The sequence below is a fragment of the Apis cerana genome, linkage group LG3 (genome assembly GCF_029169275.1).
Source record: "Apis cerana isolate GH-2021 linkage group LG3, AcerK_1.0, whole genome shotgun sequence".
NCBI lineage: Eukaryota > Metazoa > Arthropoda > Insecta > Hymenoptera > Apidae > Apis > Apis cerana.
In genome coordinates, this window is record NC_083854.1 from 12,642,472 (window position 1) to 12,658,561 (window position 16,090).

The 16,090-nt window shown below is 39.6% G+C and overlaps 2 protein-coding genes and 1 long non-coding RNA gene across 15 annotated transcripts in view; 1 reads left to right on the forward strand and 2 right to left on the reverse strand.

Moving 5' to 3' along the window:
• The window catches only part of LOC108001085 (TWiK family of potassium channels protein 18), a 223,197-nt gene that overhangs the window by 26,230 nt on the left and 180,877 nt on the right, over positions 1-16,090 (forward strand). The window contains exon 1 of one of the 13 annotated variants that reach the window (XM_062073111.1): positions 1,057-1,197. The exons of the other annotated variants lie outside the window; for them this stretch is intronic. The gene's annotated coding sequence lies outside the window, so the exon portion shown is untranslated. Of the gene's footprint in view, positions 1-1,056; positions 1,198-16,090 lie in introns of those variants that run through there. 13 annotated transcript variants of the gene reach the window in all.
• Positions 985-2,944, reverse strand: LOC108001088 (uncharacterized). The gene is made up of 2 exons (XR_001766638.2): positions 1,303-2,944; positions 985-1,173 (listed from the first exon to the last, which is right to left on the reverse strand). It is a non-coding gene; the product is annotated as an uncharacterized LOC108001088 (long non-coding RNA).
• LOC114577951 (activity-regulated cytoskeleton associated protein 2-like) lies at positions 13,168-15,231 on the reverse strand. Its single transcript, XM_028668348.2, has one exon. The coding sequence runs from the start codon at positions 14,611-14,613 to the stop codon at positions 13,741-13,743; it is 873 nt and encodes a 290-aa protein (XP_028524149.1). The 5' UTR covers positions 14,614-15,231; the 3' UTR covers positions 13,168-13,740.

Sequence of the window (16,090 nt, forward strand, 5' to 3'; positions counted from 1 at the left end):
TGTTCGCAAAGTGATTTCGTTTTCTCACACGAGTGTCGCTAGTTGAACATTTATGCAGCCAACTTCATTATAAACCGTGTTGCTCGGAAAGTAATTTCGTTTCTTCACACGAGTGTCGCTAGTCGAACGTTTATCCAGCCAACTTCGTTCTAAACCGTGTTATCATATATTTTGAGAGTTTCATGATTTATTTAAAAAAAAAAAGTTACACAAAGTCTAGAAAGTGTATTAACGATATATCAGAGTTGAAAAGTGATTTTCAAAATTTCGTTCCGACAATTTCGACGTTAAAGATGCGCCACGTTTTGAAAAATCAGTCAAAGCCGATGAAGATAAAATAAAGACACTGATCGAAGCAAACCGACGAATAACAATTCGAAAATCATGATGAAACGTCATAAAAAAACGATTATTTTATATATATATATAATCTGTAATATAATCTAATAAATTTTAACTCTTCTCTCGAATAGAGAAAAAGCCTGTAAAAGTTTTCACTCGAAAACTGAAAATACTCGTTGATCGTTAAATCTGAACAAGCTTGAATCCCTTCGCGAATAACCTAAATGAGTTTAATTATCAAATTTTCGAAGAGAGTTTGAATTTCAATTAGTCGAATATTTACGACATACGAAAATGAATATTAACATCAACTGAAAAAGTAGAAATGTTTCCAAAGTGTATTGCGAAAACCGTATCATTGATTAAGTTGGAGATTAAATCAAGCCAAAAATGAACATTGATAATTGTGATAAATTGAGTTAATAAATACAGAAAGTGGTAGCAAAAAAAAAAAAGAGGAAACCATGGAGAGACAAAAGGTGACAAAAGACACGATCATTGAAAGGATTAGGTTAGAATTTAGTTTCCGGGGCTTAATTCAATTCATTAAGACGTTAATTAGGTCGAATTAGGATAGCAAATGTAGAGGAACGAAAAAACGAAAAAGGAAGGAAAAAGGGCAGGATCATAAAATTAAAATTCTTTTCTCTTTCAGATTTCTACAATCCACAACCTCTTTAAAACCTCAAATATAAATACTCTCTAAAATACATCCAACGGTACAGTTCACTTGGTGGAAAAAAGTCTCGCGGGACAAGTACAGAGACAAGAAGAGCCTATCTCCACTTCAGACGCTTTGTCGACATCACACGCTACATAGCAGTACAAAAGCTATAATTTGAATATTTACAATCGGTAAAAATTATTTTCATTTAACAAGTTACGTCTAGTTTATTCATATACATACAATTATTATTTATTCAAATATGAAATTACATTTACAAATTAAACTATACTTACAAATCGTAATTGCAGATATCGTTGAGAAATAAATTTTTATATCATATCGAGTATAGATCATCGTTTTGGATTAGTATCGTGATAATTTTTGCATTATATCGATACATTAGAATTCTTTCGATTCTACGCTGATGCATCGAGGTTCACGTATAGATTGTGTATTAATATATTTTATATTAATATATGCGATAAATATGACACGACAGAAGCAAAAATAATTTCTTTCCAAATTGAATTCCAATCAGATTCGCATACCTTCCTTGAAGCATTTTTCCATTAGTGAACAAAACTCTAAAAAAAAAAAAAAAAAGAATCGTACGTAAATTAACGCGTCCTCCGATAACTTCATCCTCTACATATTTGCCGGCTTTCACGAAATAGCGAAAGCTCGGTAATAGGATCGCGTAATGCGCGCAATCATCTCGCAATTTCGCGCGACGCGAGAGAAAATTTTCTTTGGATGCGCGAGCGTGGATAGTGGAACGGCCTCTCCCCGGAACGTTGGCCGTGTAAGTGCATGCGTGTTGGAAACTCGAAGGTTTCGAAGGTGGAAAAGCTCGGTGACAGATGCGAGACGTTTAGCAGGGGGGCAAGATTGCCGGGTGCCGCTTAATCAATCTAAGATGTCGGCGGGTATTGCGGCAGCAGGGCTTTTAGGCGAATTTCACGAAGGAGATATTTCTCGACTTTCCATGCCACGCGCGGAAATTGCATGCGCGTGTTAGAAACCGCCAACCGAGCGGAAATTAATCATCAAGTCGATCGTTCCTTTCGGTAATTCGATGGCGATGGTCAATGAAGTTTGACCGCGATTTTGACGAACGGACGCGTCGAGAAAAATGGCCGATGAAATTGTGGATCGATTAATAAAGAGCCTCGAACGAGAGGTTAAGTTCGTTTTTTTCGCGACAGTGAAACACCAAGTCGTTTCGCATGATCATCAACAATGGAATTTCACAATCTCCTAGCAATCTCGAGTCATTGTTCGCCGGTTTACTTCGATCGATGTTTTCAACGTAGCGCATTTTTAACGTTGAAATTGTCGGGACGAAATTTTGAAAATCAATTTTTGACACTGGCGTATTGTTAATACATCTTTCTGCTTGAACAGCATTTTCACTGTTTTCAGTGATAAAAATGTAAAATATGCCGAAAATGATCCCGCATCTTTATTAACGAAGAACGTAACCGCACAGAATCGAACGAATTTTTTTTATAAATAAACCACGAACCGCTAACTCTCAAAATATACGATAACAACGCAGTTTAGAACGAAGTTGGCTGGATAAACGTTCGACTAGCGACACTCGCGTGAAAAAACGAAATTACTTTCCGAGCAACATGGTTTATAATGAAGTTGGCTGCATAAACGTTCGACTAGCGACACTCGTGCGAAGAAACGAAATTACTTTCCGAGCAACACGATTTGGAACGAAGTTGGCTGGATAAACGTTCGACTAGCGCCGCTCGTGTGAAAAAACGAAATTACTTTCCGAGCAACACGATTTGGAACGAAGTTGGCTGCATAAACGTTCGACTAGCGACACTCGTGCGAAGAAACGAAATTATTTTCCGAAGAACCGAATATATATAGATATACATATATAATTTTCGTGCATAAAATCGTGTCCTACGAATAAAATTCTCGCTGCCCTCGATTATTACCGTGTAATTTCATCTACTTGACACGTGGATACGTATTTTATAAATATTGCCGCTTCTAAAGGGAAGAGAAGGCAATTGGAGAACTTGAATGTTTAGAAATATTATATTCGTAACGTTAACATCTGGCCTCGAACATGACGCACGAAACTTGAACCTTCTGCTAGAAGCTATAAGCTGCCAAGCACTGGACGTTGAATCAGCAACATCTGTAGCCAAATTCCGAAACATTACCGCGAATATGAGGAATTTACAATCTCCGTGCCCTTAAAATGAAATCGTTCGTGAAATTAGACGATTAAACGCGCAAAGAAGAATTTCTAACGAATACGTGTATCCATATATTTTTACATGATTTTGTTACAATTTAGATGGCAAGGAAAAATTTTACTTTTGAAAAGAATAATCTTCGTCCAAACTTTGAACGTTGATTTTGAACAAATGTGTGTGCTTGAACTACGAAAACCATCTGCTGTTTCCTTTATATTACGAGCTTCGAGTGAACGTATGGTTTAACTGATTCATGATTCTAACTCTAATGCGAGCCATGTTCGTGCTGAATTCTATTTTATTACTGTCTTGATTTTTCCTTCAATCGTAAAAATGCAAACTAAGAGGAAGGAATAGTCGCATTGGAGAGCGATTTCGAATCACTTAGAGTTATAATTTTTCTATTAAGTTAGATTGATTAATATGTATATATCAAGAGTGAAGAAGTAATATCTTTCTTGATCTCTTATTTGAGACCAATTTCTCGCAGGCAACGATGGGGAAAATTTAATAGCCGAAGTTCGATAATTTATCGTTCAAAAAGTAATAGTAATCGGTCGAGATTATATGAAAAATGGACCAATTATAAATGTTATTCGATTATTTTAATAACTAATTACTTAAAGTTTACTCGAGATTTTTAACTGGTTACTTTTTCAACGGGTTAATGATTAATTATCTTTGTCGAATAGGAAAAAATTTCACGAAAATTAATAACCGGTGTTCGTCACATGACACAAATATTAAAAAGTGATTCGCTTCGAATGATCATCAAATAATAATTCATCGTATTAAATCCAGCAACGAAATTTAATAATTGAAGTTGCTTCGATAATTTAATAAACGTTATTTTAACTTTTTAATTTTTAACTTTTAACTTTTTCAACCTAGAATTATTGTCGTGAAGTGGCCATCGCTGCTATATACATATATATATTCTGTTTAAATCGAGGATCTGCGTTATACTACTGAAAATACTTGGTTGAAAATAAAATTCACATTTCACAAATCTTCCACTTGTCCTTAACGATGTTGTTAAAAAGAAAAAGAAAAATGATTCGCTCGAGATTGATACTTGAACAACAACGATGATACAGAGATACACTGTTACGAGGGAAAAATTTCTTTCTCGAGATTAAATCCATTGGGATATTAGACGTGCCACGAAAACCGAGTTACCATCGCGCTTCACAATTTCCACTTAGTACACACACTGACGGCGATATTGGATTAAAAAAAAGCGGAAGGCTGAGGGAGAGGAGGGGGCGACGAAGAGAGAAGGGAATAGATTTCTTCTCCTCGGCTCGTTCTCCAATTTCTCGAATGTTTCGTCGTCGCGTTGAATCGTCAAATAGCGGCCGGGTTATTCGTTACCAGTTCCCCCTCTCTTATTTTCCATTCTCCTTCTCCCCTCCCCTCCTCCATTTTGACGAGGTCGGCGACTCGATACAAATACGAAGTCGAAGATCGAAAATAAGCGCGATTTCCGTGACGAAATTGGAAACTTAGCGTTCCAACAAAGAAAAACGCTAAAATCTCTCCCTTCTCGACGATAATTCTTATCGCTTTACGAGCTTACGAGATAAAGTTGAAAAGTCGTGAAAAGAAAATCTTATTTCTCATCTCGATGTATTATCCGCTGGATAGTGCAACGTCGCAAACGGTACGTAAACTCGAACCGAACTCCCTCGTTCCCCCTTCGAAATTATTCTTATGAAACTTGAAGCCGATTAACCGATTTCTATGACCGTGTTGAAACAACTGTCTGCATGAGAAGGGGAGGGGAGGGGCAAAGACAGAATTCGGCTCTCCGCCGAAATCAACGAAAAGGGATTATCGGGGGGGAGGTCTTTCAAAACTGTGCTTTCGTGTCACTTTCGAGCGGCGCGGTCATAAATTTTCATAGAAAGGCGAGTTCGTTCGCTTTGGGATTACCGGGGCTTTCCGCTCTCATTGCCCGTTTCTCTCATTGTTTTAGCCGCGTTCACCGCGATGGAAGGCCTCCTCGAGAAGGAGAAGGAGGAGGAGTGGGAGTGGGAGAAGTGGTGGGGGAAGTGGGAGAAGAGGTGGGGGTCGAAGTTTCGACCGCGCATCGATTGTTCCCGAGCGAACGGCGTGAAAAGGGAACCGTCGCTTTCGCTTCTTTCCTCTCCTCAGCGTGAATTCGCGATTTTTTCCTGATAATGGAATAACAAGAAAGAAAGGGTGCTCGTATCCACCCTTATCCATCCATTCTCCGTGAGTAATTGTTTCATGTATGTAAATGCTCGCGGTCGGGGCCGAGCATTTAACAAATTGCAAACCGGTTGCAGCGCGAATTTTTTGCTCGGCCAAATGGAAGGTGGATGGAAGGTGGATGGAAGGAGGAGAGGGTCAGTGGAATAGAAGGGGATTGTGCTCGCAACGAATTGGCTCGCGGCTCGGATCTTTTAATTTCATACTTTTTTGCCAGACCGCGTACCGTTTCACTTTTCCCGACTGTTATCGGGTAAAACATCGGTCTACGAGCATCTCTTTTCCTCTTTCCCTCTTACGGCTTCGAAACACCGTTTACTCACAGGTTAGATCGATAAAAGTGCGTGAATTTTTGTTTGCGCGTAAAAGTAATCCGTTTGCTTTTCGTGGAAACGAATCGTCGAAAACGTTGTAAGAGGATTTCGTATGTTTCGAGATGATAAATATGCGATTTTTTTTTAGAACTTTTTTTTTACTTTCTTTTCGTAAAAAGAATTTGAGAAAAAAAAAAGAATCACTAGAGTATTTTTGATGAAATATGATATATTATTCTCAAGTATTCTTCGTCCAATCCATATCCCCGAATGAAACATTCACCGGTGAATGGAACAAAGTAAGACAAAATCGTAATCCAAAGTTGGCGAACAATCTACGATGTTAATTCGATGGAGCGAATCGAGTCCTTGGAGTTTATCCGCTTACCGCGGTATCAAGTGAAACGTAAACCGTGGCCGTGTACGAAACGCCAACAATCGCATCAATATTCCTGAGAAAGTCGTAAACAGATCGCGCGTGAATCAAGCAGTTTGCACGGTGTATGGCACAATGTTGTTGGCTCGCATACCGGCCAGAGAGAGAGAGAGAGAGAGAGAGAATTGCAATCCCATGGTCGCGTCCCCTCTGGATATTAGCGTTCGTCATCGAGCCGAGTTTGCGCCGCAGGCGAAGGAGAATCGGCGCTTAAGGAACGTTAATCAGGACGATTCACCGTGTAATTCGAGTTCAGCCGCATTCGAATTCCGGGACGAATTATCCTTCCGAGGCTGGTCGCTTCTCCTCGCCGAAAATTAGAACGTCTGTTCCACGGTTGGCTGTACGCCGCGATATTCATGGGATTTGTAACGCGCGCAGCGTTACAAACGATGACGTGGCACTCTCGCTTCCACTCCAAGCTTCCCCGTCTTATGCAACGTTGCCGGATGACGAATCGTATCCGGCCGATAAAACAGGATATTCGGTGCAACGAATTTTAATCGAAAAACGGAGGGGATTCTTTCGAGCCGCCACGCGTTGAAACTATTATTTAAGCACGGATATTTTTGCGCTTTTTTAGACGACCGTTTGCCCCCTTTGGTGAAATTATTTCTCGTTAATTTTTTTTAGAGACGTTGACCACGGTTGTAACGAGAGAGGGGGGAGGAAAATTTCTGCGACGTTTCCTCCTCGCGCAAAAAACCGGGCTGGTGTTGATCCAGAATAATTTGACACGGCCCTTTGCCGCCTTCTTGTTACCGTTTTCAACCCTCGTTTTTCTTCCATTTTTCCGCCCCGTTGTACCAAGGATTTTCCGTGTCCACCAAGGATTTTTAAATCGATAAACGACTCGTGAGAGCAATTTTTCTTTCCTCATTCTTTCTTTCTTTTCTTTCTTTTCTTTCTTTTCTTTGGAACCGAAAATCAAACAATTCCTATCGAATTTCGGCTCAACGTGTATTTTAAATCGAACGTTTTCGAGTTTTAATCGGGATTCGATTTTTGTATTTTTTCACGAATCAGCGTTTATCAAAAAAATTATATTTACAGATAATTTTAATTTTTTCTAGAAAGATTTCTACAATTTTAAGTTTCTCCCTTTCTTTCTTTTCTTTCATAAGACGTTAACGATTCCGTTTCGATTATTATACATTAACAAACTCGCTTTCGTTATATTTACTATCGAGTAATTATAAATAACCATGCTTTCCTTCTTTAATTCCCCTTCTCCTCTCCCCTTTCGTTCGCAAAATTTTCCAAAATTTAATTTTTAATATTGAGAACTAGAGGCAGAGCTGGAGCTAAAAACAGCGTTGCTTCTAGCTAACAAAAAAACTTGTTATGGCCGGCCATAAACGATAATGACCGCGCACCAGTTCGACAAATTCGTCGTCGAGACTCGACGATACTCCGACGCGCCTCTAATAAACGAATCGTTGTTGAAGATACACGGCAGGATCGCAAAAAATCGTGGAAATTGTGAAGGAATCGTCGTCTTCGTCGCTATTCGCCCTCTCTCTCTCTCTCTCTCTGTACAAGAGACTCGCAATCAGATAGACGAGAGAATGGTGAATCGGCGGGATTGACTGGATTTAAAGATCATTAGACGCGGAGGTAGTACACGTCTAGGTAGATGAGTAAGCTGATTGAGTTTATCGGATCGGCGAATTGCCAACCGGTCTCCTCTTCTTCGCGAAAGGGGGGGTCTCCTCCATTTCCTATTCTTCCCCGTTTTCCCGATTAGTTCTTCCTTCCTTCCTTCCTTCCTTCCTTCTCTCCTTTTATCCGTGTCTTCTCCCCCTCCTCCTGATAAAAGTTCAATAATCCCGCGCGTAATCCACCGACCTCGATAATCCACCCTTTCGTTAATTTATTATTCACCGAACGGTCGAACCACTTTGCACCTCGAATCGAATCGAGTGGAACGAGCGATCCCCTAAATTGCACGAAGAACGGGTTGTAACTTCTTTCTTCCTTTTCTTCCTTTCTTCTCTCTCGCTTTCTCGAGAGACGCGTTGGACGATGGCAGGACAAGGAAAAATAATCGAAATGGATGAATAGATGACCTGAATCGGGTCGAAGATTTTGTTACTTTGTAAAAAAAAAAAAAAAAAGATGGAGAAAGATTCTTACAGGATGCATCCATTTTTTTAAAAAACAATTTACAAAGCGTATAATATAATACGAACAAACGAAAATGATTCGATGTAATTTCGCGTAGAGTTTTTCCTTTTTTTTGGTAAACATTTCCTCCCCAAGTTTCGTACTTGGAATGGAAAAAAATAAAAAGGAAAGAAAGAAAAGAAAAACGAGAACGCAACGAGCGATTGAATTGAATTTCATATTTATGAGCGTTGCAACAATACTCGATTCCTCCTGAATTGGGAACAAACGGTGTCCGGGGGAGGGAGGGGACGAACAAAGAGGATCGAAGAGCCATGAAAAACGTAAATAAATATAACAAACAACGCACGACGAGAAATTTATTTCGTTTAATTACTCGCGTTGCGATAAAAGTAATGTTCGCATCACCGGTTTTGCCCGTCGCGCCGCGTCCTTCTAATTCAGTGGAAAAAACGGTCGAGGAAATATCGTGCAGCTCGTTGTCTCTCTCTCTCCCTTCCTTCGTCACCTTCGTTCTATCCTCGTTGCACGAGAAATATATTTCTATGACGCGGGAGGGGAAATAAACGACGCGCCTTATATTCGAATTCGAAATCCGAGAGAAGAAGAATCGAGGGAGGGGAAAAAGAGCCTATCCTATCTAGTTTTAATTAAACTTTCAATTTCTGCATCTGGTACATATGTTTTTCAGTCAGTAGTGTTTTCGAAAGCTAGCTAAACAATCGACAACGAAGTTCCATCGCGCAGTGTTGGAAAAACGCTTCATTATCGACCGAGTCCGAACGATCAGCCAATGTTATCGCGCGGCTCGTGTTCCCAACATCTGTTCGAAACGAAGCGAAAGTGGAAGCAGGAAGGGAAGGCTGTCGAGAATAAAAATAAATAATCCTGCGTCGAGCTTTTTCTATGAATCAAACGTGGTTCGATCCATCTCACGAATACGCGAGAAAAGAAGGTGAAAGGAAGAAATTTCGTGTGCAAATAAGTTCCTTTCCCTTTCGATCATAACTTTCGACCGAATTCGAATTAGTTCATCGTTCGTGGCGCCACCTGAAACAGTTCTTTCGTTCTCTTTTTAAGAAGAGCCGCGATCAGCGCTCTGAGATAATTTAATTACTTTTTGCATTCCAGCAAATCGGTTTACTATCTTATGGAGAAGTGTGAAAAGTTGTAGCAAAGATTTAAATTTGGAAATTTTAATTTGGAGGACGACGAGTGAGTGAGAGGAATCGCTCGACCCAGAGAAAAATCGGCAGAAAGATCGTAAGTTGCCTGATAATCTATGCGACTGAAATAATTTGATAATTTTGTATCTCTTCCTAATAAAATCTTGACTTTGGGAAAAAAAGAGGGAAAAAATTTAAATTTTCTTAATTGTATTAATTATCTTAATTAAAATTTTCTCCTTTTTTTACTATCTTTTCCCTTCGCTCTTTACGTGAAACAGTAAGAAAAATAATCAGTGAAAATACCAACAACATTTTTCCAAATACTGTCCTATAATAATATCGCGTATCGAATTCGTTGAAAGCGAAAAAATGGATCGAAATCGAGAGATAAAGTGGAGATGGAAAAATCGATGTTCACTCCGTAAAACTGAATGGAACAACGATGAAAATCGCCAGAGATATAGCATCGAGGACCGATTGGGAGGGGAGAGAAGACGAGGCAAAGGATAGATTTGGCAACCGTGGATAAATAAAAATGGCGGAGGATACCAAGCAATCGGATAATCTACCCGATTTATCGTAATAAAATCTTGAATATACTTAATATACTTAATTTTAAAAATCTTACTCACCTAAGCTTACGTACGAAGCGCAGTTATCTCAGGATCTCCTCTCTCTTTTCAAAACGAGAACTTTATTGTTTATCGCGGAGAATATGGTCTCTCTCTCTCTCTCTCTCGAAAAAGAAGAAGAAGAAGAAGAAGTCTGGCACTTACTCTTCTTCCCGCCTCCTAAAACACATTTTTCTCGCGTGGAAATCGAAAGAATAAAATCGCTTCTTTCGTTGCACGGCTGAGAGTAAAGTTGCGCGTTGAGTTCGAAGTGAGAGAAGGGAGGGCGTGTTATAAGGTAGAAAATGTAGGATGGAATGTTCGTACCTTTGATTCACGTCGGTTTAATTGTTACAGCATCAGCGGCAATTTCATTTTCTCGCTTAGTCGGTTATTACTGTGATGAATATATAGGTGAGTTAGGGGAGCTCGTAACAATGGTAAAGTGGCGGACGTGAATTTGTAATTCAAATTGTCTCTTTCTGTGGGCCGGAGTGGGTGAGGAGCGCAGAATGTCGTTGTTACGTGTAAAAGGTAAACAGCGTTCGGGGGTTTCGCCGGTGAAAATGTAGGCAAAGTGGGCTCTAATATAGTGAAACCTCCTTGATACTTTGTTTGCGACATAATGGAACGACCGTGTAACACGAGAGCGCTCGAACCTTTTTCTGGAAATTTGGAACGTCCGAGGGCGGAACTCGCGTTCCGTTCCGCCAATCGAATCCTCGAACGGAGTTTTTCATTCCGACCTTTCAATCAATATATATTTTTATGTATTTTTTCTCATCGTTTATGATTATTACTAGCGAGATAATATATTGATAATATATTTTGTAAAGACTAATCGTATTGAGATTTCGTAACGTAAAATTTCCTTCGATGCGAAAATATCAAAATTTATAAATTCCAAATTTTTTATATATATTCTTTCGTTTGTAGTTATTATTGAGATGAAAAAATGTGTACTTCGCAAAGGCCGAGTGCAACATCGTATCAAAATGAAACGTAACGTAGAAGAATTTTCGAATTTTACAACGTCGAATTCGATATATTGCATTACTTTTTATATCCTTCATATATCGTCGCTTGTACTTATTATAAACATCGAGATGAATGAATACTTTGCAAAGATCGAGTTTAACGTCATAATTATAATATATCATAACGTAGAAGAATTTCGAATTCGATGAATGCGAAGATACGTTGCATTGCTTTTCCAAATTCTTCGTGTATCCTTTCGTCGTTTACACTTATTACTATCGAGATAAATAAATACTTTTCAAAGACCGAATGTAACCTCGTAATCATATCGAAACGTAAGGTAGAAGAATTTTCGAATTTTACAACATCGAATTCGATGCGAAGATATATTGGATTGTTTTTCCGAAGATATCTTTACGTATCGTTTCATCGTTCTATCGAGATAAAAAAAGTGTATACTTTGCACGTAACGCGCGTCGAAACGAGAGGTAAGGTGATTTAAAGGGCGAACGTGGCAACGTAGCTCGGTAATTGTTGCAACGAAACGATTATTCGGTTTGAAATTCCATTAAATTTATATATCGGCGGGGCGTGTTGGAAAACGGGTTTGTTTCATTTATGACAGTGGGTGTGCACCTGTCAGCACGGAATTTTCGAAATCGCACGGCAGAAACTCTTTACGAGGCTTTCATCCGAACGGGCAATTACACTTTCGGCTACGAATGAAACGACCGCGTCAAACTGTCGGCAGACGGCGTATCGCCTATGTATGCCGTCATGCGCTCAACAACGTCCGATTTACTTGCCCGTTTTACTCGATTCCGCGCGTACCAACTTAATTGGACAATTTAATGGAATCTCCCCGAACAATACCGAATTATCGCCTTGTATCGCGTTGATTAAATTTTCTTGCAAGGATGTACATACGGACTTCTCGTCTCGATTCTCCCCCCCTCCCCTTTTTTCCGCTCCAAAGAAGAGAAAAAAGAAACCGTGCTTTTGTTCCTAAGCTTCTTTCGAAATCGTATATTTAAATATTAATATCGTCGCGTAAAAATTTTAACGAAGAAAGAAACTCTATCGAAACTCGAGAATATTTCTCGAAAGAGAAACGAACACTTCTCTAACTTCTTAAAAAAAATACCATTCAACTATTTTCAAGTAAATTCTTATATATTTCGAAGAACGATCGAAGATACTTTTCGCCGAAGAAAAATCGAAGGAGAGAGAGAGAGAGCTGGGCGATAAATTATCGGCGACTCGAGGACAGCCGAGCGAAGATATTGGCGAGGTTGCCGGATTCGCGCGCGCGGGACAAGTTAAAAATTCCTTCGTGGATCGAACGAGTGGACGGATACTAAAATTCCTTCCCCTTCGACGTTTCCAACTCTATGACGTGTTGCCCCACTCCTCGGCGAGCGTATCGTCTCCGTAGGATCGGAACGAGTCCCCGGGGATCCATCCAGGCGGCGCTTGCCAACCGCTGGAAAATATTTTCTCAGTCCGTCCGTGTTGGGCAAAGTTTATCGTTCGTTACCACCGGAATAGTTCCGCCCACGATGTCGTTTCTTACTTTCGACCTTCCTTCCTTCCTTCGTTCCACGTTTGACGAGCTTGTTCTGTTTGAGCTCGTCAAATACGTATATTCCCTTTATTTAACCATAAGCCATAATCCACCATTTTACATCAAAGGTTTATTACTATTACATCGAGGTAATAGTTCGACGTTTATTAGTCGCGTTGTTGAAAAATTCCAAAAGCTTGTATTCCACGCGGTAGAACGGTTTGTTTTTTAAGAGAAGAGTATAGAGTGCAGGATAGTATAGGATGGAACGTTAGCCGGTTATTAGCTCGAGTCTCTCGTTTCACTCGTCGCGGTTTAAAGTAAACGAGGTTCGAGCCACGATGGATTCCTTCCTTTTCCTTCCTCGGTCAAAGGGAAGGTATTTGTTGACTTTTGCGAAACCTCTGACGTCCGTCAAACGAGTCGATCTCGGGTAAACTTTCCACGAAGTATATACTTTATGTAATGAACGTGTGTTACGGAGATAAAAATTTTGGGAGGATTTTGGGGGAAACTTTCGAACGAAGAATAAGTCAAAGAATATCGGTTAAAGAATATCTATGGTTTTATCACATTATTTGTATCTTTTATTTACATTTTAGCTGTTCGTTCTCTCTCTCTCTCTCTCTCTCTCTCTCTCTCTCTCTCTCAACAGAACGATGAAAAATTTGATTCGATCAGGTACGATATTTGCAACGCAATATAACAAATCATAATCATAGAAATGGCAGGAATTTTCACGAATTTCACGCTCGTCGTTTATATACAAAATATTGTTATTATTAATATTAATTAATATACAAAATAAACAAAAATAATAATATCAAGATTACAATAATAACATTAAGATAAGGTTATAAAACTATAATAGATAAATAGTTTAATATTTAGCTTAATAGAATACATAAATAAAATTGATCAAACGTTGGATAAAATATATACATGTATATACACACAGGCACACGCACACGCACACACGCACGCACACAGATAATTTACAATTTAGAAAAATACATATATTACAATAAGATACATACATATATTACAAAAATATACAAGAGGTAGGAGGGAATTATGAGGGGGACGGGTGATGGCAAGAGGAGGAGGACGATGTGTTGTCCTTGGAATCTACGAGGCTGCACGAGGCGAAGCGTTCCAACGTGTTGCTATCCAACGTGCACAACGCGAGGCGCTCTATATTTATCGTCGTGTTCTTGTATTTGCCGTGGGTGTGTTTACGTTTGTTACACTTGTGACACCTCTCCTCGTTCCGCTCGTGCAAGTACTTCTCCTTCTTGTGTTTGTGGTGAGGGCATTTGATCAACGATCTGGCGAAATACTTGGCCATCGTCTCCTCGTCCCAGTGGCGGGTAGCCGAGGTCTTCCTCTTCTCCATGTTGTCCATGTAGCGCGCTTTCTCGATCATGTCGTCCAAGCTGATTATCGCGCTCCTTGGTATCTTCCTGCGTATCTGTTTCTTCAGCATCCAGTAAATCATGTCGATCTGCACGTCGTCCGGATGCGGGTTGGCAAGCTCGGCGAGGAGGGCGCGTTTCTGTTTGATGAACTCGTCCGTCGGCTCGTTCGCCTCCTGCTTCGAGGAGAACACGTCGGCGTATATCTCGTAGGCGGTTTTCTTGGGGGCGAACGAGTCCTGGAGCATGGCCATTGCATCCGACCATTTCGTCACATTTCCGCCGACGGTCTTCCACCACTCGGCCGCTTCCCCCTCGAACAAGAGAGGCAGCTCGTGGAGGGCCACGTCCTCGTTCACCCTTTCCACGTCCTTGTAGAGGCAGATAGTAACCAGAAACTTGTTCAAGTTTTCTCTGTTTCCATCGAACCGAGCCGTGCACTGTTTAAAACTGCCCTTCTTCTCCGACGTTTGAGGTCGCGCGGTAGAAGCGCCCACCCTCGAGTCGTACTGGCCTTCGTCCACATCCATCTTCTCTTATTCCCTTTTTTCTTCCTCTTCGGTGAAACTCGAGATCGAGTCACGTATATCGGGGATCGCAGATATCGATATTTGATTGGCGTTCCGCGTCCGTGGAAACCAGTCGATGTACGATTCGTCGTGATTGGGAATCGCAAGAATTTTCGAAATGGACGTGCTCTTGTGCCGAGAATTGCCAGATTACTGTGTTACCCGGACAACGGGAAACGGCCTTAAATACGTTTTTCCGCACTTTCCTCCGTCCAATCAGAGCTTGACTCTGCCTTACCTGAACTTTTATCGCACCCTTTGCGACTCAGGTATTCGCCACTTGCGGTACTGCACCTTCTAACAGTACCATCGCTATGTTCTATTATTATTGGAAATATTTCTTTGTTATTAATATTCCACAGTGTGTACATTCTCGAATATTGGAAATTTTAAGGGAAAACGGATGCTTAGATTTTTTTAAGCTGAATAAACTATGTATTTTTTACATTTAATTGTTTTGCTTCCGTTTCCATAATTTGAACAAAGTCGTGTTGAAAAAACGTGGCCGTAATTGATAAACATCTGTCCTCGAGTAATTGGTCGCGGATGAAAACGATACGCGTTTCGAGATAAATAACGATTTCGAGCCGTGGCTCTTCCTTTCGCGTATAATGCGCGCCACGTTCACATTTTATTTAATGATTTCCAACTATTGTTCGTATCTGCAGGCGGAGGGAACATCGAATCTATCCGGTGTTTACACGCGATTCGCGGGGTCTGTGTTCGGTCGGTAACTTTTGCACCGTCGATATTTTTTTACAACGAAAACTCGCCAGTGTATACCGCTATTAAGTTTAAACATCACGTAACGATGTTTGCGCCATTTAATATCCATCGTTTGTTTTCGTGGAAATTTTTTTTTTTTTGTTAAAATATATTCGTTTTCGTTTAATCATCAACTTTTTTCTTTCTTTTTCTTCTTCTTCTTCGTGTCATCTTCGATCGATCAAGTCCGACGTAAATTTTTCGCTTCTCCTCGAAAATCGATAGTGTTTTCGTCGAGTGTACAATAATAAATTATATATAATAAGTAATATATTATTAACAGAGTATATTATTTCTGATATATTTTTTGTCTTTTTCTTTTATTACGTTCTCCTTATCTTCGATCAATTAATCCGTCGTAAATTTTTCGTTCCTCTTCGAAAATCGATAATTATGATTTCATCAAGTATAAAAAAAAGGCATTTATTAACAAAGTATCGTTAAATTAATGAACACTGTGGATTTTGAAAATTAGAATATTTATAAAATATTTATAAGTTTATCATTTCTGATCATATATTTTTTGTAAAAAAAATATTCCTTTAGAGAATCTTTTTATTTTTTACTACGTTCTTCTTATTTTCGATTAATTAATAAAGTTTCGTTGCTTCACGAAAATCGATAATTGCAATTTCAAGTAGGTGCTGTATAATAATAAATTACTAATAATTAT